General features: G+C 45.1%; 2 protein-coding genes across 3 annotated transcripts; one reads left to right on the forward strand and one right to left on the reverse strand.

The window, feature by feature from the left end:
* The first annotated feature begins 8457 nt into the window (after positions 1-8457).
* On the forward strand, positions 8458-10473 carry LOC124657933 (probable L-type lectin-domain containing receptor kinase S.7). The gene has a single exon (XM_047196402.1). It carries the CDS (start codon positions 8458-8460, stop codon positions 10471-10473), a length of 2016 nt encoding a protein of 671 aa, XP_047052358.1.
* Positions 10474-12547: 2074 nt separating this feature from the next.
* On the reverse strand, positions 12548-13818 carry LOC124657820 (SKP1-like protein 1). 2 transcript variants are annotated; one of them, XM_047196316.1, is made up of 2 exons: positions 13807-13818; positions 12548-12994 (listed from the first exon to the last, which is right to left on the reverse strand). In XM_047196316.1, the coding sequence occupies exons 1-2, from the start codon at positions 13816-13818 to the stop codon at positions 12548-12550; spliced, it is 459 nt and encodes a 152-aa protein (XP_047052272.1). The 2 variants fall into 2 exon arrangements, with proteins under 2 accessions (XP_047052272.1, XP_047052273.1); XM_047196317.1 differs by lacking the exon at positions 13807-13818 and having other exon boundaries at positions 12548-13072.
* Positions 13819-24961: the final 11143 nt, after the last annotated feature.

Below are 24961 nucleotides of genomic sequence, written 5' to 3' on the forward strand. Positions count from 1 at the left end.
AATTTCAGGTAAGCAGTTACCTCATGCGCAAGAATAACCGCGATGTCCTCGTCGGCGGTGAAACGGTCGAGCGTTCCTGTGTGGACTAGGATCTTTCCGGCATCGGCCCAGCACCTTGCCCCGATGCCGTTGTCTCGGAGAACGACCGCTTCCCAGTCGAGCCTAGCCGCCCAATCTAGAGGCTCCTGGGTTCTGCTGGTCAGGCGAGGGCAGAAGATGGCGTCGACGATCCTGGAGAGGATGCGATTGACGCGGACGCTTCTTACATGGTCTTTCGGCAGGATCACGGTGGCGTGCTCGTTCTTGAAATTGATGAAGTAGAGCTCGGCGTCGAGACGAACGGCTTGTTGGGAGCGGGCCACCAGGTGTGCGCGGTTAGTGAAGGGCACGGTCTCGACATGGTACTTGCGGGACATGGTCGCCAACCCCATACCTTAAAGAGCAGCTGGAGTATGTATGTCAGCTTGGTTTAGTTACTGGAAACAACCAAGTGGGAAACGTGCTTGTGTAGGCACGAAGTTATGTTGGCTTCGTTTTATTTATGGCCGTAGGGGAGCAGGAGTAGTAGGCCGAGTCGGAAGTGGTGACCATCGATCCTGCTTCATGGACTCTACCCGTCGGGCCGGGACGGGCCATCCAAGACACTGGAACTCAGCCAGGCTTCTCACTCTCTAGTCTATACGCGCGGGTGCCGGGTGATCGCACGAAGACAAAACTGAAAAACCTCCAGAATCTCTTAACACCATACCAATGCTAGCCGTTTGATCCACCTCCTGAAATGATCCATCTATCATTAATTTCACCGAACCATCATGTGGCTTACACCAGGTTTTATCAAGAATCTTAGTTCTCTTACTCGATAACTGATTTCCAGTGATGAACACCGGCTTCTTACCTTTGATCGTGGCTTCAACTGGTTGATGAGTTGCTACATGGAAAAGTTGTTTGATACCTTCTAAAAATCTTTTAGAACACACAATTACAGAAATAGGGTTATCATGAGTCACTTCATTGCGTACTTGCCATGCTCGCCAAGTGACTAAAAGGTTAGAATCAATCATCTCCTTTGGTATGAACCTTTATTGAAAAAAATCCAGAAATGAACAGAACCACTAATTCCACGACGTGCAGAGAATCTTACCGAAAGGAAGACACCAAGACTGTTGCATGGACAAAGATTTCGACCTCCTCCTAGACTGCCCCTGTGGCAACTTACCATGCGTGGAACCTCTCCTCTCCAGATCTCTGTGCCGGCCACTCGCCCCTCCGTCACCGGCGGCCATGGTGGTCAGGCCGACGATGGGTGGGTGGGAGGTCTAGCTTCTTCTTTTTATAGTAGTTGGTAGGTTTTTCTTCTCTATCTCTACTATTAAGAGCAAACTGGTGAATGGCTGGTGTCACATTTTCAGGATGGACAATAATACCCCCCACGTCCTCAATTCATATTTCCTCCCTCAAACCACCCGGTCCGCACTCCTCAAAAATAGCTAACCATCTTATCTTATCTTATCTTATCTTATCTTGCTAATAGGAACAACTACCTTGATGGAGTTATCACAGTTTGACTCAATTTACCACACGCATATCATCATGGCAACCCATCGTTTCCGACTATGGTGGCGTGGCATCGCCGCACCGATGGGTGGGACTGCCAGGCGCAAATCTGGAAGGTGTAGCAGTGCGAGTCGGCTTTCCCATGGTGCGTGCACGTCGCGGCCGCCGGTAGCTCTTTGGATGAACGGGGCGACTGAATTTTTAGGCTCTTTGGATGGAGGAGGGAGGGAGTAGATCGAGGGTTAAGCAGCGACCATGGCGTGTGGTCTACCGCGTACGCCTCATTTGCCGTGCGCAAGAGAAATTGAGAAAAGAGATGAGAATAGCTGGAGACATAGATTTGGCTTGTGTGTTTACTGCTGCTGCCGCTGACTGCTAGCGCGCGTGTTTGCCTGCCAATTGCAAAGGTGCGTTTCCGCTTCGTCTTATTTTATCTCAGAATGAGCGCGTGTGCTTTCTTGTGTATGCCGCGGCTGCTAATTGCTATTGATGCTGCTTGCTAGCACGTACAGGAGTGTTAGATGCTGCTTTCCTGACTGCTGTAAAACTTTTTGTTTCCCAGCTCCTCAGGCCGGCAACCAGCGGGCCACGCCTCCATCCAACGACACCGCGTTCCGGTTTTTTTTGGTTCTGCGTTACTGCTTTGTTGATTTGTGTCATGTCTTTGGATACTTCACCGTTCAGATCATGTGGTGATCTTGCTTAGCATATATAAGTAATTAGTCTGAGATGTTAGATTTATTGAGATTGCAGATCCGATATTTTTTTCTCTCCCCTGAAGTCTCCGATCTGTTTATTTGTTCTATAATTGCTTTTGGATTCTGTATTTTCCTGTTTTTATTACCGATGTATTCATGGATCTTGGATCCCCCAAAATCTGTTTTGCTTGTTTGTTAATATATGCGAGAATCTGTGATATATTCATGATAACTCTGTGACCGTGGAACATGATTGTAGCCTGATGTAAATTTCGACGTGGAGAGGGCTCACGTTGGTCCATGCATCTTATTTATCTACTTCATGTTGCAGAAAATTCTTGTTCATATACTCCATTATATTTATTGAGCCAATCGTTCTTGTTCAAACAGATTTTCTTTGTTGAAGGGAATCTCAAGAACAAATGCTTCAGATCCAAATGTCAATGGATGGTTTGTTCTGAATAAAACTTTTGTTTAATCTCCATATGTGTAAATCGTGTTGGAATTCTGTACCATTTTTTATGGGTAATATCAGAAATTAATTCCGTATCATATAAAAAATATGGCAATGTCAGAAATAAATTTCTATCATATGATTTTTTTTGTTGTGCCATGAGAATGGGAAAGAGCGGAGAAAAATGAACGGTAAAGTTTGTGTATTATAAACCAATTTTACGGTTCAAACTGATCTATTGAATGATTCTGGTTCATGCCATATTAATTTCCCATTCTATCCTGGACGGAACTACATCGAGGTCGACCTTGTTTTTGCTTATAGTCGGTCACCGAAACTATCCATTTGTGGTAAAGGAATATTTCCAAAAATAGTAATAGTGGGCCCGCGTGGGAACCAAAGGAAAGCACGGGCAACTCTTCAACGGCGGAGTAACAACCGTGCGGCTGATGGAGGAGTGGTTTAGCCCCGGAGGGCGGGGAGGTCGGCAGCTGAACCGTCCGCCGAATGGCAGGGAGGCCGGCAGCCGAAACCGTGCGCCGGGGGGTGTGGAGGCCGACGGTGAGTGGCTCGGCGCCGGAGGATGGGATGGACGTGAGAGAGCTAGCCGTGTACGGGCGCCAAACAGCGAGTGACCTTGGCGGCGTGTGTGGCCACAGGCGGCATGAGTAACCCATGCGGTGGTGTCGGGAGAATGTGAAATTGGGAAAAGTTTGTTATTTTAAAATTAAAGTTGGGGAAATTTGGGTGAGGAAGAAAGCAGGATTGTCCGACTTTTCTCGGTACTCCAATACCAACAAGCACTGACATGTGGTTTTCTGTGGTTATCATTACAAAAAAAGTATTATCATCCTAATGACCAAGAGATAATAATATTTTCCATTTATTTGCAAAAAATTGTTTGGTTACTTAGTATTTTCTTTTATGCTTTCATGCGATAAATGATTTGTTCATCCAATTTGCACCGGGAGTACTTTTATGTTCACATTCTTATATTTTTATGAAAATAAAACTTCATGCTAACTCGATAGATTGATTGTGCAGGATGGCTACGAGTTGACAAAGAGATTTTTGATACACATACTCAAGTACCTTGCTAATGACATTGAAAATAACATACATGATGTTGTGCGAGCATATGTTATTCACGATCAAGAGAGCATGGATTTAATAAATAATATAAGAAATAATATGTCGGTCTCGTTGCCTTTTATAATTATTACACTAAATTATGTGATATGATCGTATGATATTTTAAATATTATGTGGTTATTTTTATGTACTTAAATGTTTTTGCGCATCATTTACACTTATAATATTTGTGAAACTACATAAAGTAGAGATCCATGTAATATTGTGACTGACATAAGGTAGGGAGCCGTGGAGAAGCACGGGCATTCCACTACTATTAAGAGCAAACTGGTGAATGGCTGGTGTCACATTTTCAGGATGGACAATAATACCCCCCACGTCCTCAATTCATATTTCCTCCCTCAAACCACCCGGTCCGCACTCCTCAAAAATAGCTAACCATCTTATCTTATCTTATCTTATCTTATCTTGCTAATAGGAACAACTACCTTGATGGAGTTATCACGGTTTGACTCGGTTTACCACACGCATATCATCATGGCAACCCATCGTTTCCGACTACGGTGGCGTGGCATCGCCGCACGCGATGGGTGGGACTGCCGAGCGCAAATCTGGAAGGTGTAGCGGTGCGAGTCGGCTTTCCCATGGTGCGTGCATGTCGCGGCCGCCGGTAGCTCTTTGGATGAACGGGGCGACTGAATTTTTCGGCTCTTTGGATGGAGGAGGGAGGGAGTAGATCGAGGGTTAAGCAGCGACCATGGCGTGTGGTCTACCGCGTACGCCTCATTTGCCGTGCGCAAGAGAAATTGAGAAAAGAGATGAGAATAGCTGGAGACATAGATTTGGCTTGTGTGTTTACTCGCTGCTGCCGCCGATCGCTAGCGCGCGTGTTTGCACTGCCAATTGCAAAGGTGCGTTTCCGCTTCGTCTTATTTTATCTCGGAATGAGCGCGTGTGCTTTCTTGTGTATGCCGCGGCTGCTAATTGCTATTGATGCTGCTTGCTAGCACGTACGGGAGTGTTAGATGCTGCTTTCATGACTGCTGTAAAACTTTTGTTTCCCAGCGCCTCGGGCCGGCAACCAGCGGGCCACGCCTCCATCCAACGGCACCGCGTTCAGGTTTTTTGACATACGAAGTGGTGATCCTATTACTGCTTTGTTGACTTCTGTCATGTCTTTGGATACTTCACCGTTCAGATTATGTGGTGATCTTGCTTAGCTTATGTAAGTAATTAGTCTGAGATGTTTGATTTATTGAGATTGAAGATCCGATATTTTTTTTTCTCGCCCCTGAAGTCTCCGATCTGTTTATTTGTTCTATAATTGCTTTTGGATTCTGTATTTTCCTGTTTTTATTACCGATGTATTCATGGATCTTGGATCCCCCAAAATCTGTTTTGCTTGTTTGTTAATATATGCAGAATCTGTGATATATTCATGATAACTCTGTGACCGTGGAACATGATTGTAGCCTGATGTAAATTTCTGACGTGGAGAGGGCTCACGTTGGTCCATGCATCTTATTTATCTACTTCATGTTGCAGAAAATTCTTGTTCATATACTCCATTATATTTATTGAGCCAATCGTTCTTGTTCAAACAGATTTTCTTTGTTGAAGGGAATCTCAAGAACAAATGCTTCAGATCCAAATGTCAATGGATGGTTTGTTCTGAATAAAACTTTTGTTTAATCTCCATATGTGTAAATCGTGTTGGAATTCTGTACCATTTTTTATGGGTAATATCAGAAATTAATTTCGTATCATATAAAAAATATGGCAATGTCGGAAATAAATTTCTATCATATGAATTTTTTGTTGTGCCATGAGAATGGGAAAGAGCGGAGAAAAATGAACGGTAAAGTTTGTGTATTATAAACCAATTTTACGGTTCAAACTGATCTATTGAATGATTCCGGTTCATGCCATATTAATTTCCCATTCTATCCTGGACGGAACTACATCGAGGTCGACCTTGTTTTTGCTTATAGTCAGGTCACCGAAACTATCCATTTGTGGTAAAGGAATATTTCCAAAAATAGTAATAGTGGGCCCGCGTGGGAACCAAAGGAAAGCACGGGCAACTCTTCAACGGCGGAGTAACAACCGTGCGGCTGATGGAGGAGTGGTTTAGCCCCGGAGGGCGGGGAGGTCGGCAGCCTGAACCGTCCGCCGAATGGCAGGGAGGCCGGCAGCCGAAACCGTGCGCCGGGGGGTGTGGAGGCCGACGGTGAGTGGCTCGGCGCCGGAGGATGGGATGGACGTGAGAGAGCTAGCCGTGGACGGGCGCCAAACAGCGAGTGACCTTGGCGGCGTGTGTGGCCACATGCGGCATGAGTAACCCATGCGGTGGTGTCGGGAGAATGTGAAATTGGGAAAAGTTTGTTATTTTAAAATTAAAGTTGGGGAAATTTGGGTGAGGAAGAAAGCAGGATTGTCCGACTTTTCTCAGTACTCCAATACCAACAAGCACTGACATGTGGTTTTCTGTGGTTATCATTACAAAAAAAGTATTATCATCCTAATGACCAAGAGATAATAATATTTTCCATTTATTTGCAAAAAATTGTTTGGTTACTTAGTATTTTCTTTTATGCTTTCATGCGATAAATGATTTGTTCATCCAATTTGCACCGGGAGTACTTTTATGTTCACATTCTTATATTTTTATGAAAATAAAACTTCATGCTAACTCGATAGATTGATTGTGCAGGATGACTACGAGTTGACAAAGAGATTTTTGATACACATACTCAAGTACCTTGCTAATGACATTGAAAATAACATACATGATGTTGTGCGAGCATATGTTATTCACGATCAAGAGAGCATGGATTTAATAAATAATATAAGAAATAATATGTCGGTCTCGTTGCCTTTTATAATTATTACACTAAATTATGTGATATGATCGTATGATATTTTAAATATTATGTGGTTATTTTTATGTACTTAAATGTTTTTGCGCATCATTTACACTTATAATATTTGTGAAACTACATAAAGTAGAGATCCATGTAATATTGTGACTGACATAAGGTAGGGAGCCGTGGAGAAGCACGGGCATTCCACTAGTGGAAAATAAAGCAGCGTCCGGATCTGGCCCCTCCTCTAATTCCATTGAACTAACAGAATATCTCACAATGGTCACACATGTCATGATCCACTGAACCGATCGGTGAGAGAACCCCATCTTATACTTTGTACTCTCCAAAAAAATGTCAGTCAACCCTGTCATAGGATTCAAATATATAGTGCATGCATTCAAGTGCAAGCAAGGCATTATCCATGATCATAAACCCCGTCCGTGCATTCAAATATAAGTTCTCTGTCTCCGCATGGGCCGCCGTGGGCATGCGTCTCCACGTGCGTTGCTTCGATGCCGTCGAAGTCAACCCACGCCGGGGATGTTTTAATCCAACGAGAGAATGCTCTGCGGGCACGTACCAGCTTCAAGCGACGGACCACCTCTTCCTCAATGGGAGGGCTGCGCACGAGGTGCCCACTGGCGGATCTGTTGGCCATGGATCCTTGGATTGCTCACCAGAGGTGTGGAGTTGAGAGGTGAAGGGGTGAGAAATTGTGGCGGAGGGCTCAGGGAATGAAACCCTAAAACACCCTCTCACCAGGGTATATAGCGGCTAGCAGGGCTGTTATCAGGTACCGAGCTGTTTTGGGGATATGCTCGGGCTACATAACAACTCAATCTAGGAAAACGGTTTGAGTTGTCTGGTTTCAGGCCTTTTTTCGGTATTTGCTAGAATTGCTCTTATATCCTTTAGAACTTTCGATTCCCTCCAAACAATATATGCTTTTGAGGATACCATTCAGGAAGGGTTTAAGCCTATTAATATTAAAACTGACCATGTCTATATTTCACGCGATGTGGTGCGATGTTTCGCAATGAGTGTGTTCGGTTTGGGGATGTAGTGGAACGGAATGGAACCGTTCCGCACCCAGAGCTCGTTCCTGCGTTCGGTTGCAAACTGGAATGGAATGAAGTGGTTCCTCCAAATGGAGTATTCCCTCTAGATTCGGAATGAAGTGGTTCCTCCGATTCGGCCGGACGAGGTGGAACGGGTGACTGTCACACGCTGATTAATTAAGTTTAGCAATAATTAACCAAGTTTAGCAATAATAAATCAAGTTTAGCACTACTTAATTAAGTTTAGCAAATAATTAATCGAGTTTAGACTAATTAATTGGGTGACTATCTCACCCATTCCATTCCATTCTCATCCCATTCCAAAACCGAACACAGGGATGGAACCGTTCCGTGACAATTTTTTTGTCCATACCGAACACAGGGATGGAACGGTTCCGTGCCAGTAGAATGGAATGGTTCCATTCCATTCCATCATGGGGACAACAGTAGTTGTAATGATCAATTGGCAAATTCTACTAGTCCAAGCAATGAGTCTCATGATCCTACAGGAAGGGTTTAAGCAATGAGTAATAGACAGCGAATTTTAGCAATGAAATTCATCACGGAAGAGGTGAAAATACAAAATTGAGAGATATCGGGAGGGGACCCCTCCTTTTCAATCATTTGCCCATCATTTTTTCCATTCCTTCCCGTCTCTCTCGCTCTCACCAGGGTCATAAACCCAAGTGCGTGCCTTCTCTCACCTGATCACACCGACCACCGCCTCCACCACCATGGCTCGACCACCGAGGCCTCCTCCCCTCTACCTCCTCGCCGTCGTCTTCTTCCTCCTCCCCGTCCAGCCACCGCCCGCCGCCGACGCCGCCACCGCCGTCGCCTTCTCCTTCCCCTCCTTCTCCCTCCGGAACCTCACCCTCCTCGGCGGGGCCTCGCTCCGCTCCGCCTCGGTAACCCTCCCGCCGCCCTCCTCCCACGCCCTCTTCCCGCTCCCCCTCCCGTTCCCCCGCAACGCCTCCTTCTCCACCACCTTCCTCTTCGCCTCCCCCGCCTCCGCGCGCCCCGCCTCCCGCCTCTCCTTCCTGCTCCTCCCCGACCCTCTCGCCGCCGCCGCCGCCGAGGGCTCCCCCACCAACCGCTCCCTCCCGCCCCCACTCGAGGTAACCTTCGACGCGCCGAAGAACCGCGTCTACGCGTCCTCCGCGGGCGACCGCGTCGCCGCCAACTCCACGGGAGCCGTGGACCTGCGCAACGGCAACGAGGTCGCCTCCTGGGTCCTCTACGACGCGCGCCGCGCCCGCCTCGAGGTCTTCCTCGGCCACGCCAGCCTGCGCCCGCCCGCGCCCGCGCTCGTCGTGCCCAACTCCACCGGCCTCGCCGCGCGCTTCGCCGAGTTCATGTTCGTCGGCTTCCACGTCTCCTCCTCCTCCGACAACAACGGGACCAGCGTCGACGGCGGCGGTTTCGCCATCCACAGCTGGAGTTTCCAGACCAGCGGGCTGCCCGCGGCCAACCTCGCGTCCAGACCCTCCCACAACGTGTCCGACAGCACCGTCCGCAGCGCCCCCGCCGCGTCGGACCGTGCCGCTGGACCCGCATCTGCCGGGCGCCGCAGAAGGCTCGCGCTGGGGCTCGGCATCCCTCTGCCCGTTCTGTTCCTCGGCGCAGTCGTGGTGTTCGCGGCAATGTCTCTGAGGAAGTGGAGGGCTCGCGCCGCAGGGTTCCACGACGGCGGCGCCAGAGCGAAGGCGGCGGGCCAGCCGAGGGAGTTCATGTACCAGGACCTCTTCTCGGCGACCAAGGGGTTCGACCCTTCTCTGGTGGTTGGCAGCGGCGGTTTCGGCACCGTGTACAGGGCGGTGTGCCCGCGCTCCGGGGTCACGTACGCCGTCAAGCGCTCCAAGCAGTCCAGGGAGAGCCGCAGCGAGTTCACCGCCGAGCTCACCATAATCGCCGACCTGAAGCACCCCAACCTGGTCCAGCTGCGAGGCTGGTGCGCCGAGAAGGACGAGCTGCTGCTGGTGTACGAGTTCATGGCAAACGGCAGCCTGGACATGGCTCTCCACCCTGTCTCAGACTCAGGCGTCCACCGCTATCCCACTCTCAGCTGGGCGCGGCGCTACAACGTGGCCGTCGGCATTGCCTCTGCGGTTGCGTACCTACATGAAGAGCATGAGCAGCAGGTCATCCACAGGGATATCAAGTGCAGCAACATACTTCTGGATTCGCAGTTCAATCCCAGGCTGGGGGATTTTGGGCTTGCCAGGTTGAAGGATCCTAACAATAGCCCTCGGTCGACCTTGGCGGCAGGGACTGTTGGTTACCTTGCCCCCGAGTACCTCCAGATGGGGAGAGCCACCGAGAAGAGCGATGTCTACAGCTATGGGGTTGTGCTGCTGGAGATCTGCACAAGAAGGCGGCCAATCGAGCGAGAGGCGCCCGGCAGTATGAACATGCTGAATGTTGTCGACTGGGTTTGGAATCTGCACTCCAAAGGCAAGCTTCTGGATGCTGTCGACAGCACCCTGGATGGAGAGTATGACACAGAGCAAATGATGAGGCTGCTTCTTCTAGGTTTGAGCTGCGTGAATCCGTTTTCGGAAGAGAGACCTGTCATGAGGACTGTTCTAGATATACTGGAGGGCAGGAGTGAGCCACTGCCTGTTCCCAAAAAGAAGCCGCTGCTTGTTTTTGTTTCAAATGCACCTATTGATTTTGAGGGGATAGTTTCTGAGTGCAACCAGAGTACAGTTTCAAGTGATCTCTTTGAGCTCAAGATCGATATAAACTAGGTGAGAACTTCTTTGCTGAAATACAATTCCTTGCAAATGTGATCCATAGACTTTTAATCTGTCATCTGTGCATGTTTCTAGTGTTTGAAATTGTTGCTGAAATTGTTCCTTGAGTCCAAGTTATGCCGATAAGTAGCTCGTATAGTCTATTGAATGACACTTACACTAGCACTAGTTCAGCACTTCAGCAGATTCACATCAAGCTCCTCTGTTGTGAATAATCATTTATATGATAATATGCATGTTTAGCTTGTCAGTTATCAACTTCACTGCTAACTGGGGTCAGTTTAAGTACACATGTTGGGTAACTTACTTGGAACATACTAGTTCACTATTCTAGCTTGTCAGTTATCATGTATTATTTCTGAGAATGATTATTCTTGAAGAAACATATAATCTTTTTCAGCATCTCATATATGTTTTGGCACCAGAGCTGGGACATGTTAATTTGTTATAACCCCCTCGCTTCGGCAGAGCAGTAGCTGAGCGCACTAGTGTTATAGTCTTTGCCCTGCTTGCAGCATTATATGATGTACAGGTAGCCAAATTGAACCTGCTCACATCCAAGCAGACTATTTGTACAAGTTAAGAAAAATGTGTACTGTGATTAATTTGAATTGCCCTAAGTTTGTAGTATTATCAGACTCTCAAAGTTTAGTCCATGAACTTTTGATTGACAGGTAGCTGCTGAGAAGACTAATCACGTCGGCAAAGTCTGAAGTTTTGGTGATAGTTTGTACATGCTCACACTATCAGCATACATGTAAATCCCTCCCCAGAAGGAAATATGGTTACAGATCGATGAGTTCCTGTCGAGTTCTTGCAGAGGATTGAACTCAAGATGGTTTCGAATTCAAGCACAGATTACATCGCTCACGCCACATGTTTGTAGCCCCATTCAGGATTATTCACCTGCATGTTTGTAAGGTCGCTGTCGATTTCTCCCTGGAAAATATCTTGACAACTGTTTGGATTTACAGCTCTGCACACATATGTGGCACACGTTACATGTTTTCCGCCCCAACATGATACGTTTTATGGGTTTAAAATATCTTTATAGCACTTCCTTGCTGTATATTGCTTGTTTGCTCTCTTATCTCGATATATAGTCAGGATGCCTGTTTACTGCGTGGAGTCATGCAACTGTTAGGTTAGCGGTGTGGGTTCGTGAGATCCATTCAGTTTGTGCAGTACCATGCTACTGTGAGTCCTTTTCGTCCCGAGGATCAGATTTATACATGGTCAAGAGGTGGATGCGTGCATCAACCGACAGAGGCCGTAGGACAATAAAACAACCGTTCTCCTATCTGAGGCAAAAATAGGTGGGTCAACTTCGACTGTTGCTCATTGTTTGTGATGTCAAACAGGATATTTCGTTCTTAAAGAAGCTAGATGTAATTGGTATTTTCCCGATATTAATATTATTTCCTTTGCCAAGGATATTTGTCGCTGATTGTTCACCCTGATGTAGTATCAGCAATTGAGCACGCATGATTTGCTCCAAATAAATCAGTATCCAACAAGTGAAAAGTAATTAATTTTCCTTCAAATATCCACATGTAGATAGTACTATAGTAGTAGTATAACTGCATACACATACTTTCACCGATCTAGACGACAAAGTATAAATGATCATAACCAAAAACTAATTAAACAGGAAAGACATTGCTCATGGTTTGTGATGTCAAACAGGATATTTCGTTCTTAAAGAAGCTAGGCGTAATTAGTATCTTCACGATATTAATATATTTTCTTTGGCAAGGAAAAAAATACTTATTTGTCGCTGATTGTTTACCCTATATATACTTGTTAACTGTATGAGCATGCATGATTTGCTCCAAAAAAAAAATCGATATCCAACAAGTAAAAAGTACTATGATTAATTTTCCTTCAAATATCCCAGACGTAGATAGTACTACTATAGTAGTAGTATAACTGCATACACATACTTTCAGCGATCTAGACGACAAAGTATAAACGATCATAACCAAAAACTAATTAAACATGAAAGCCGTCTAAATAATAATCAAGCAACCGCAAAAAAAAAAAAAAAAAAAAAAAAATCCCAGGACGTCTACTCGAACGCCCACTGGTTCTCCTTGCGGATCTCCGCCTCCTCCTCGGGCGTGAAGTCGTTCACGATGCCGAACAGCTCGCGAATCTCCTCGACCGACTTGCTCTTGATCGAGTCGGCCACCGTCTGGCAGCAAAGGTCCATGAGCTCCTTGACGTCCAGGTAGTTGGCGGCGCGGATGATGTCGAACAGCGTGTGATGCTCCACCTTCACGAAGCCGGCGTCGAAGCTCCTGATGTCCTCCTTCTCGTCGGGGCTGGCCACGTGCCTGTTGCAGTACTCGATGACCATGGCGAGGATCTCGGATCCCACGTTGGGGAGATGGACGCCCTCGTCGTCCACGCAGCCGTCCTCCATCATGTGGTGGATGGTCTGCGACATGGCCGCCGCCTCCTGGGTCACCTCGAAGCGCTCGCCGTCCGAGCTGAACAGCGTGATCATCTTGCTCTCCTCGTCCACGTTGCCCTTCTCGCCGCCGCCCACGACCTTGCTTGCGTCCGCTGTCGTCGCCGCCATGGGTCCTGCTTGGTCACACTCGGTCAGCTAGGTTTCCCTATAGATTGGAACGCTCGATCTTGATGGTTGCGATTTGATGGAGGGCTATCGACCACCTCGGGGATTCCATATTTAAAGGGCCAGACTGCCAGGCAAGGAAAGATCAGACCGGCTACTCCAGTTTCGATCGATCTCATGTCAGACACGATCATGATCAATCCCTTAATAAGACCAAGGATGCAGAATCATACACCTGCATATACTAGTCCCTCCGTCCATAAATAAATGTCTAAACTTTGGATAAATTTAGATGTATCTAGATACTAAAATATGTCTAAATACATCTAAATTTTAATAAAATTAAGACATCTTTTTATGAACTGGCGGAATACATGATTTGCCCCGCAAGAGCTCCTACGCTTGCCACCTGTTGATACCACCAATGTTAATTTCTGTACTACGACTAATTTAAAGTTCGTGGTATGCTGCTGAGAAGATTAGTCCTGCTGGTAAATTCTAATTTTTTAGTGATAGTCCTTTTTTTTGCTAGAATACACATCGAAAAGGTGTATCATCATATAGAAAGGTCTTAAAGAAGGCAAAATTCGTGTTGCCAACAAGTGGTGGCAGCTCCCCTCCCGAGTCTACTCTCATAACTGCCACAGTAACTCTCTCGGCTCCGGAAAAGAAAAGTCGGCGCCATGGAACAACTTCTCCAAGCACCACCTATCGCACTCATCCTTGATCTTCTCTCTAATGGCCACCGACGAAGACATCGCACCGTTGACGTTGAAGACCATGTCATTCCGGTGCCTCCAAATGCACCAGAAGAGTGATCCCTATCCACATGTCCCGTGTATGCTCCTTAAGCAAGAGCGAGAAGACCACCAGTCCACCAAATCTGAATCTGAATCCAAATCTAAGAGTGCCACCACGCATCCAAAAAAAGGTGATGCAGAGACTTCGACTCCTAGTCGCATAGTGGACTGGACAAGGCAGACCTGGGCATGTAATCTATCCACCATCCGACAACGGTTTCTCGAGGCCAACTAAGCGAAGAACTTACAGTTGTAGCCTGTAGGGCGCCCGCGAACGCTAGACCTCATGAGTAATGGCAGCCTTCACCAAGCCAGCAAAGAAAGCTTCATAGGCCAACTTGGAAGAATAGCGGTTATCTAACTGCCAAACCAGCGCAGCCTCCCGCTCAGATCAAGAACTATGCCACCTAGCCTGTGCCACAGTAGAAAGAATTCGGCGAGGGAATCTTCCCCCCCTGTTTGATAGTCTTCAAATGGGGTAAGTAGCTCCTATGCGACGCCTTCCCTCGGAATTGTTTGAAACGCAACAATAGCTGATGTGCGACGCTTCTAGCGGCAAAAATTGCTCTCAGGCGACACGGGCCAAATTGGTCTCTTGCGGCGTGTTTTAATGAGGGTGGGGTTAGATTAGGGTTAGATTAAGGGGTACCCTAGTTTAAGACAACCGTTTCTAGTGGATCCCACTCATTGCCCGTCAAGAAACTTCGGCCCATTCTGCCCATCCCCGACCCAAGTCCGCCCTCTTCTTCTCCGGTGGCGGCGCCGTCAAATCATGTGCTCGGCAGTGGATGCCCTCCATTCTCGGTGGTAGCTCATCGGCGGTGAGTAATTTGGAAACCTTAGGTCCATTCCCTGCGCCTGGATTTTGGATCTGAGTCGGTCTCTTCTGATTTTTGAGCTAGATCGCCGAGGCGCTATGGGCGGGTTGGCTGAACCAGGGGCATAGAGTTGGAGAGGCAAGAGAGCAATTCCAGCCGGTAAAACAACCTTATTTTGATTTGATATGATCTGATTGAATTTCTGTAATCAACTAATTCTGCTACCTTACTCTGCTCGCCGCAAAATAGGGGTGATTGTGAGCGGACAAAATTTCAATTCAATGCCAAGTTCTTCCCATCTGAAGCGAAACTAGGTGATGGTAGTGTACATAGCATCAATAGAGGTACATTTGTGGGTTGGGAGGTTGAGTGTGTAGATATTGATCCACAACAAGTGCAGCAAATGGAAGAACTGGCCATGAATAATTTGGTGGAGAAAATTGGGAAAGTATTCTTTGGGGTCCAGGGCAGGAAGTTGCATTGTTACGGTTTGAAAATTGGAAAGGAGAGTACTTGAAAATTGAGGATGGAGAAGACTTAGTTGATGAAATTGATCGACGGGATGGCTAGACAAACAAAGTGGTTACTTTTCATGCTGAGCTCATCGATCTGAAAGGTGATTCCAAGGTTGGATATGTGGCTTCAAATTTGGCTTCCCAAATGTCAGATGATGATTGGGCTTCACAGAGGCAGATTGTGCCCATGCGAACTGAAGTGCGTGACAACAATAGTGCTGATGCAGGGCCTGGTGTTGATGCAGTGGCTAGTGTGTGTGTTGATTGGAATTCAGTTGAGTTAGATGAACCTACTGATTTAGTCATAGCACCTATGGCTGACACAGAGATGGCCAAAATATTTGGCATTCCAGTAGATGACAGAGATAAGGAAAAGGCCGATGAAACTAATTTGATTGATGATGTAGATAGAGAGTTGATGGAAAATGCTGCAGATGATGTAGATGATGCACATTATGATGAGCTGGTTACTGTCTATGATAAAAAAACCTGTTATTGCAATAGGGAAACAATTTCCAAGCATGTGTTAGTTTAGGATGTATTTCAAAAGTTATGCAATCAAGAAGGAGTTTGATGTCAAGACTCACTGTACTGATAAAAGAAAGTTCTATGCAAGATGCAGAGGTTTTGATGGGGGCGCCAATCCTTGCAGATGGTACATTTCTGCTAAACGCTAACCATATGGAAGTACGATTAGAGTTAATCAAATCCTTTTTGATCACACTTGCATCACATAGAGTATCAACAATGACATCACAGATTTGGGTTGCTGAAAAGATCACTTCTATTTAGCCAAGACACCAAACACTACTGCAAAGAAGCTAAAAGCAGACTTAGAAAAGGACTACCCAATTAAGGTGAATTATAGCACTATGTGGAAGGAAAAACAAAGGTCAATGAAAAATTTGTATGGCGATTGGGAAAATACTTTTAGGATGTTGTACAACTTCAAAGCGGGGGTGGAGAAAAGGTCACATGGCAGTATTGTGAAGATAGATACTGAGGTTACAGATGATGGCAAGTTATTCTTCTCTAAGTTTTTTATGGTTTTAAAGCCTTGCATCGATGGCTTCAAAGCAGGACTCTCCTTTCCAATTTTCAAACCGTATGGGATGGCTAGACATCCAATTATGTCCATATTTAAGCATAGACTCTTCGTTTTTAACTAGAAAGTGGAATGGTTAGCTGGCAGTGTGTAATGCTCTGGATGGACATAATTGGATGTTCTCTGTTGCCATTGGATTGTTTCAATCAGAGACTGAGGCTGCATGGACATGGTTTATGATGCAGTTGAAAAGATGCTTAGGTCCAGTCTCACCTTTGTCAATACATATAGATGCATGCAAAGGGCTAGAAAATGCAGTAAAGATTGTGTTTCCCCATGCTGAGCAAAGAGAGAGCTTGGGCCATATGTGGATGAATTTGATCAAAAAAATAGAGGAGAAGAATTTGGGCAAGATCTTGGTAAGATAATGGAAGCATGTAGTGAGAATGATTTTGGTACATGGCTACAAACCTATCACTCTCTCTTATGGTACAGGTCAGGATTTAATACTGCCATCAAATATGATCATATCAACAACAACTTGGTAGAAAGTTTTAACAACAAGGTGAAGAGTTTAAAGGACTTGCATGTATATGAAATGGTTGACCAAATCAGGATCATGATCTTGCGCTTGTGGGAATTCAGAAGAAGAATTTGTGATGTCCTGAATCTTCCTGCAGTGGTACAACAGGTTGTCAACATGAGTAGAAATCTTGCATATTTGACAGTTGATAAATCTTCTTTAATTTGTGGGGTGCTGAAGTTAGAGATACCAAAACTTGAAGGAGTCATGTTGTTGACACTGAAATGCATGAATGTAGTGTGAGCATGCCATACTTTTCTTGGCCTCCAAACCAAATTTAAATATGCACCTATATTTGCATGAATATTATTCAGTAGCAAAATTCAGAGCTGCATATGTAACTCCAATTCCAGCACTTACAGATCAGTTTCAGTGGCCTGAAGTAGAACTTGAATTTTCTATGTGTCCTCCACTGACCAAAAGAAAAGCTGGCCAGCCTAAAAAAAAGTAGATACAAGGCATGGTTAGAGAAAGGTGGGAGCAGTAAGAAGGGAAAAAAATGATAAGCCCAAAATATCTCAAAAGGTAACAAAAACAGATGCAAGCTTAATTTGCGAGGAACTTGGGCACCGAGTTGGATCTTCCAAATGTCGTTAAACTCCTGAAAAGTCAAAAAAGTATGCAATATTTTTGTTGTTACTGTTATTGTTGTTTCTTCACTCGTTTTGTTGCAAAATTACATGTTATGTTTTCAGGAAAAAAACCAGTTCAGCCCCTTGATGTTGAAAACTGTTGGCCAACCAAAAAGGCAAGACTTGGTGGCTTTAGAAAAAAAATGTGCAGATCATGTTTGGTGTTGATCAAACAATGCAAAATGAGCCGGTTATAAATGATGCAATGGAAACTGAAGCTCTTGCGGATGTTGAAATGGAGGCAGTGGATGTTGCAAAAGAAGTAGATCATGTTAATGATGATATTCTGTTGCTAAAAAAGTCAGCTGTGCTGGAAAATGAAACTGTTTTGGATGTTGTTCAAAATGAAATTTTCTAGCAACAAAAGAGGCAATTTTGGATGATGTGGAAACTGAAGATATGCAATCTGTTGAGATGCAAAATGAAGCTATTCGAGCTCTCGGCCATGCTATGGGGAGACCTGATGATAGTGAAGCGAAGAGAACCAAAGTGCATGGCTGATCTATTGAGGCGCAAGACAAGGAAAAAGAAATCGGGTGGTAGGAGGAAGAAGTTAACAGAACGTGTGTGATGTACTTTGATTCTTGAAAATTTGTGTGAAGAAGAATGTTATTTGTACTTTGATTCATGAAAACAAGACTTGGTGTAATAATGCTATTTGTACTTTGGTGCCAAATTTGAATTTGAGAAAAATTTAAATTTGAGTCAAATTTTGAAATTTGTAATTTCCTTTGTTGTAGTTTTTGTTAGCCCAATGTTTTGTAAGGTATTGTACAAATTTCTTGATCAATCCAATCTCTTTTGCGATCTAAAACTCAAGTGTGTTAGAAATGTGCTTCAAAGCTAGGGAAAGGATCCCATTTCTAAGCAAGTTTTTTTTCGACCTTGTCTAAGTGACTTAAAAAAATTCAAGATCATTCTTACTCACTTCATAATGAGGATTGGGCAATTTTTTTATTTTTTATTTTTATTTATTTTTGAAACCCCAAACCTAGCTTCTTTACACTGAAATCCATTCAACCTCGCACGTCGTTGGCCACTCATGTTAAGGCTTTTTCAAAAACATCATCATAGTACATGTTTATTATTTTTCCTCTATTCTGTGTCACAAAAGAAGACAATGGCTCAAGATTTATATTTCTCTGATTTTTTTGAATTAGGTATGCTCATTTGAAAGTTGGTCAAACCATTGAAACCCCGTTGACCGCCTCAAAACCCCTCCGAAACCTCGTCGAAACCCCGCAGCACCAACCCTAACCCTAACGTTGAATTGTGACCGTCCGATATAACCCTAAAGCCAAATCTAAACCATTGGATCAGTCCTTCTAGAAGGTCTCCGGCACGCACGCCCGCTTCTGCTCTCAGCGGTTGGATCCATCGTGTGGTTGTAAACAACAGTGCCGAGGGCGATCCGTGAGAGGCTGGTTCTGCACTCTGATTGGCTTAAGTGTTTTTTTCTCAACGCAGAAGGATTCGACCTGGGACACCACGCGGACCATTGGGCCGTCCTGGGTGTCCGTTTCAGTATCTTTACTATTATATTGGAGTTGGGGATGGTGTGTCACTTTGACATCAAACATTCAGAAGATCCTGACCGCCCGATCTACATCCGATGGAGCACACAGGTTCCACTAGAAAAGAAAAGGTAAGTTCAGAAAAATATCAAGGGTACAACCTAAAAATCAGCGTTTTGATATGCAATTAATGAGATAATTGATATTTTCTTAACTAATCCTACCGTATGCTACTCCCAATCAATCGCCCCAATGACGCCCACATTCCTCCTCCAAGATGTGTTCCTCCCCAATCACCCAAAAGGACAGTGCTAGAAATCCTCCGGAGGCTCCAAACTTTCCAGCCTCCTGCTTGCATGCGTGACACGTGTCCACTTTTACCTAAAATCTTGATTTTGCTTCGTCGCAGCAAAAAACCTCCCGCTTTTGCTTCATTGAAGCAAAAAACGGTTCGACTAAAATAGAAGGAGAGTTGTGACTCGTTTAGACTTTGCTTCGTCGCAGCAAATAACCTTCCGCTTTTGCTTCATTGAAGAAAAAACGGTTCAAATGAAAATAAAAGAAGACTCGCTGGAGACTCGTCAGAGCACCATACTTCACCGGATACCTTGCCGGAGACTTGCCGGAGACTTCATAGCAAAAAAATTATGCTATTGACGCTAAACCGGTCTCGCTAGAGACCTCGCTGGAGACATTGAAGCAACAATTTTATACTAAAGTAGCAAAACAACAGAACATTTGTAGCAAAAAAGTTATACTATAGTAGCATCGTCCACTACTCATCAGAGACACTGTCGGAGACATTGTAGGACAAGAATTATACCGAAGTAGCAGAACCACATAACATTTGTAGCAAAATATTTATACTACTGTAGCATCGAGAACTACACCTCGCCGGCGCACTGCTGGCAGCATTTCAACTCCAGCTGACAGCACCATGAGTGATCATTTCCAGCATCGCCGCTGACCTTTTGCAGCATCACCACTAACTATTGTCATCACCGCTGATAATTTGAAGCATCACCGCTAACTATTTACAGCAAGATAGCTCTTCTTTTGCAGCTCAACCGACCACCATTCGCAGCATCGCCACTCTTTCTTTGAAGCCCTGCCGCCGCGCACCGCTCGCAGCATAGCAGTCCCTTTTTGCAGCTCCACAACCAACCACACGTAGCAGGAAGCCTTTGCAGCACTGTGCCGCCGCAAATCAAATCTAGTCGGCGCTGCCTCCTAGTGTGCGGGAATTAGGATCCTGCGCCATAACCTTTGTAGCACCGATGTGGGCGGTTTGCAGCAACACTTCTCTGAAGTTGTGGCACCTACAACACCACGGTCACATGATGAAAATCCACGAAGCTCTAGGATTGGAAGATGCAGGCCATGGCCGACGAGGTGCTGAGAAGTTGCGGCGGCCGGTGGGAGCTCTACGAGCCGGTGGGAAGCCCCAGACGTCCGGGGCGTGTCGCCGGCGGCGGAGCGTCTGGTAGGCTCGGGATCCAATGGTGGGGGTCGAGGTAGAGCCAGTAAGAAGAAGAAGAAAGGCACGTGGCCGGCTTCAGCGTGCGGCCCTCGGTGGCGCCGACCTCCGACGACCCCATGGAAGACCAGGGAGGGCCGCATGGTGGCGGCCGCGAGCGAGGAGAGTCGCCCGAAAGGGGGAGAAGAGAAGGTGGTGGGGGACAAGAGGAGGCGGCGAGATCCGGAGCAGGGCGACGGTCAAAGGGAGTGGACGGCGGCGGAGCTCGGTCCGGCGGCGGAGACTGTCGCGGTGGGCGCGTGCGCAGGCGGGGATTTGTTTTCTCGCGAGGAAGAAGGTAGGGGATAGGAGGAGGATGGTGGGCCTAGGCAGACACGCGTCCGTAGCTCGACCCGGAGGTTGCTACCGCTCGTAACCTCCGAGGGATAATAAGCATTTTCCCACCCAAAACCTCCGCGCCGCCGACAATGGCCAAGCTGGGCGATGAATTGACCGACCCCATGCAGTGGCGGCGGCAAGCTGCCGGGAAAAACTGGGCTGCCGCCTTTCCAGTCCCGAAGTACAACATCAAGGAATCACCTCCGCCTTTCCAGTCCCGGAGTACAACACCAGGCAGGGACTCGCCGCCGTAGCCCGTCTCCCTGCGCCAGGGACACGCCGCTATCGTCCACCTTCCCACCAGGGACTCGCCACCGTCGACGCATGTCTGCACCACCAGGGAGTCGCCGAGACCCTAAACCCGACGCACACTGCCCGCTCCAGGAGATCGACGAGCTCTCGTGGTGGCACATCATCACCTTCTGCCATGGCGCCCCCTTCTCTCTCTCAGGTAAATCCAAATCGGGTTTAGCAAATCTGCAGCAGTCAAATCATTTACCATGTGTTTTGATTTGTTTTTTGCAGTGACATTTGATCACTAGATGCAGACGAATTGAAGCATGGTGTATGTATTTTTTGTCATTAGTCAAGTGTACCACGGCATTTGAATTTTGTAGAAGAGGTAAGCATATACAACTAGAAGAATATAAGATTTTCATGGGTGCCAGGGTCACAGCAAGCGTACCACTGCATTTTGTGTATAACTGTAGCAACCGAGTTCTAGATTGTGAGACTTGGACAATTAGCTACGTTTCCAAAAGAAAAAGGATCGACACCTTATACGTTTATTTTTCATCTGTTACGCAGTCGTAAATGGTACAAGATGTTAATTTACTAGATAAATCCATGTTCAACTATATCATGTAAGGCTATATGACGGCTCTGCATCCCAAACATGCAGTTCCTTTTAAATTCCGTGTGATGTATATTCTATAATTGTAGATACCCATGGATTGGATAATGGTGGAGGTGTTTTAATACAATGAACAATTGTTGAACATGACTCCTCGACAAATCAATTAGTGTTATACCCACATTTGTATCATTATACTGTGTCCATTGTCCGGCATGCCTGAAAATAGCCAAAAAGGGATGCATTCCATTATGAATACATCCTTTGTCTCTTTTAAGCATAACATTTCTTGTACCCCATCATCACAAAGTTGGCTTCTTATGCAGTCCAGGAGTTGTTTACTTTTAGACAATTACATGAGGCACCCCTGAATTGTGATCTCATTTCTACATCCACTGCATGTTGAAAAATTGACCAAATCCTTCAACAGGAAGCAAGGAGATATATAATCAACACTATCGAAGCTACAACATTGATAAAATATGGATGGATGATATTTTTCCCCTGTTGTCTATATCTCAGGAATTGGTAAGTATCTTCTATTCAATCATCTTATGTTGCACAATCCACATATTTGCTTGTTCCTTGGTCAAGTATATATAGTCCCTCCATGTTGATCTAAAAAACGTATGTCTCGGTCGCTACATTGCAGCTAATGAGGCCTGATCTACAAAAGAAATCTTAGTCTCCGTTTTTATATGAGTAGCAGAGTAGGAGTCCTTGAAGATGCTAATTTATTGTCTTAATTTAAATACTTATAATGGCTAGATAGCACACTTCTTCTAACCGATGTAGCTGCAGATGTTTATCTGCTTTGTAATATTGTATGGGTGCAGGTGCGGTAGTTCGTGATCATTTAGGGAACCGTCTTGCGGCCAACAGACAGACTTCTGACCGGATCACGTCTCCTACTAGCTGAAGCAATGTCATTGTGGCATGCTCTCACCTTTGCTTTGGATATTGGGTTTGACAAACTGATTATTTCCTCTGACTTCAGACTATTATCTCCACGGTGCTTGCATCGGAGCCTGATAGATCATCAATAGCTCCAGTGGTCCAATATATTAAGGTGAAGGCTCCATCATTTGCAGATATCTGCTTTACTCATGTTTATCAAGTATGTAATGTTGTTGCTTATGTTCTCGCGCAGTCTGCGGTTCATGAATCTAGCGTTGTATGGATAGGCTAACTGCCTGATTGCATCTGACATCTCGTTTGTACTGAACCCATTGTTTATGATTAATAAAGCATTGGCTTATTCTCAGTCAAAAAAAGTACCTGCACATGTTAGTGCAATTAGCTTTTCTGAGGTGTTAGGTTTCCAATGTATTTATAGAGTTTAGTCTGGCGTAGCATAGGTATAGATTAATGTACTAACAACATGTGTTCCATGTACCTTGGCCTATGCAATGGTTGAGTACAGATTTTTGACTTGTTGCCATGTGCACAAGTTCTTGAAGTTGTTTTGAGCATTGTGTGTCACACTAGATACTAATTTTCGAAATTTGGTGGCTACATGAAAGTTGTAAGCTATGACACTCATTTTTTTTGTTTATTGGACATCAAAGTCTGATCATCAAAAATTTGATTTGAATGTCCACTTTTCTTTGAGTTTCTACATCACACAAGATGAGCATAAAAATAATGGAAAGCCTTTTGTTTTTAGGAGCTATATGTAACTTTTCTCTTTGTATCAGTTTCATGATATTTCCAGCTATTTATTGCATTATACTTTGGTTGGTTACAGTGGCGGCACCAGGAATGCAAGTCTATGATGTCATTTGAAATCAGGGGTGTCAAATACATGTGTTTTTACTAATTTTATAGTATTTTTTTCTATGATTGACTTGTATACAAAGGATTTATCCAAATCTTGTGGTCAATTGACCACGCAGGTCTCAACTTGGCTTTGCCACTGGTTGGTTATGCATATGCTAAAAGGTCTTGAGAGAGAGCTTCAAGTAGATGTTATTGCTAGGCTACACATGGGGATTAGCCCATTTGATGTTGAACAGATCCTGATAATTCAGATATGAAATTCTTGTTTCCTTTTATTTTGGTTATTGTGAAACTTAAATCTAATTAATATGCAGTCTATCGTGAAGCACTTCGCATGCATATCTGAATTTTTCTATAGATATTTAGTTGTGTGGTTCCTCGGCAGTTGTTCCATGCTTTCAGCCTATTGGATGTGAGGGTGAAGTTGGTATGTTTATTCTTTTCTTTCTTATTTCTATTATTTTTCCTCTCAGCTAGGCTTTTCTACAGTTGGTCCTGGTATGATTTTACATTGAAACCGTAGGGGAATCCCCTATGGTATGTTTTTTCATATTATAAATATGTAAACAAGAGACTTCTACTATCCTTTATCAGAACTTGGTGGGCAATGGTACAATACATACGGACACAGGAGAAGGAGAAGCAACTCCCTCTTGGGTTTCTACTCTCTGACCGGTATTGAATTATTTATGCATATAGTGCTGCTGCAGAGCGTGTGCTGCAAGAGGAGAACAAGCATGTCTTGATGTGTGAGTGGTTGCAGTGGGAAGAGAAGACGACATGGCATTCGGCGGGGAGATTAGAAAAAAAAAGGGGGAGAGAAAGACAGTGAGAGAGAGACGGTGATTCGCGCTTCTTATATATGCAAGCTTATTTTTATTGTTTGTTGAAACATAATATTTTGATGTTGGTGAAGATGAGCAGCCTACCACTCCCGTGACTACAAGCTAGAAGAATCAAAAAAAATATCTTTTCATCCCTAGTATGAAAATAAGTCGAATGAGACAAAAGGATATTGTTAGCACATAATACTATAAAATAACTGCAGAAGATTTTGTACTAAATTAGTACCAAATCACCAATACTTATTATAGATTGGAGTAATAATTTAATTACAGTGTACTATGTATATTATCGGACTTATTTTTAAATTTTATGTCAAGTAGCGGTAGCAACAAGTAGCCGTAGCAACGCACGGGCATTCAACTAGTTAAACAAAAGTTTAAGTATCACAGGATGCCATTTATGCGCGCGCCACGACGAGATGTCATGCATGCATATGCTAGCCCCGATTCAGGCGCGTTCAGCGACGTCGCACCACAACTATTAAAGCAGATGCTACGTGGATGCTCAAAAAAGTAGATGCTTTGTCATTGAAACGAAGCAACACGGTGAGGAGGTGGGAGACCGTAGTCATCCACATTGCCATGTTGCCACTGTTATCATCAAGCCGCGTCCCAACCCCTCTATTTAAACGGGTGAAACTGAAGCACCAAAGCACTCACCA

Source organism: Lolium rigidum, chromosome 5, assembly GCF_022539505.1.
Source record: "Lolium rigidum isolate FL_2022 chromosome 5, APGP_CSIRO_Lrig_0.1, whole genome shotgun sequence".
NCBI lineage: Eukaryota > Viridiplantae > Streptophyta > Magnoliopsida > Poales > Poaceae > Lolium > Lolium rigidum.

What these genes read in the sequence shown, in the direction of transcription:
- LOC124657933 (XM_047196402.1), top strand. Translation starts at nt 8,458, where the DNA reads ATGGCTCGACCACCGAGGCCTCCTCCCCTCTACCTCCTCGCCGTCGTC.
- LOC124657820 (XM_047196317.1), bottom strand. Translation starts at nt 13,063, where the DNA reads ATGGCGGCGACGACAGCGGACGCAAGCAAGGTCGTGGGCGGCGGCGAG.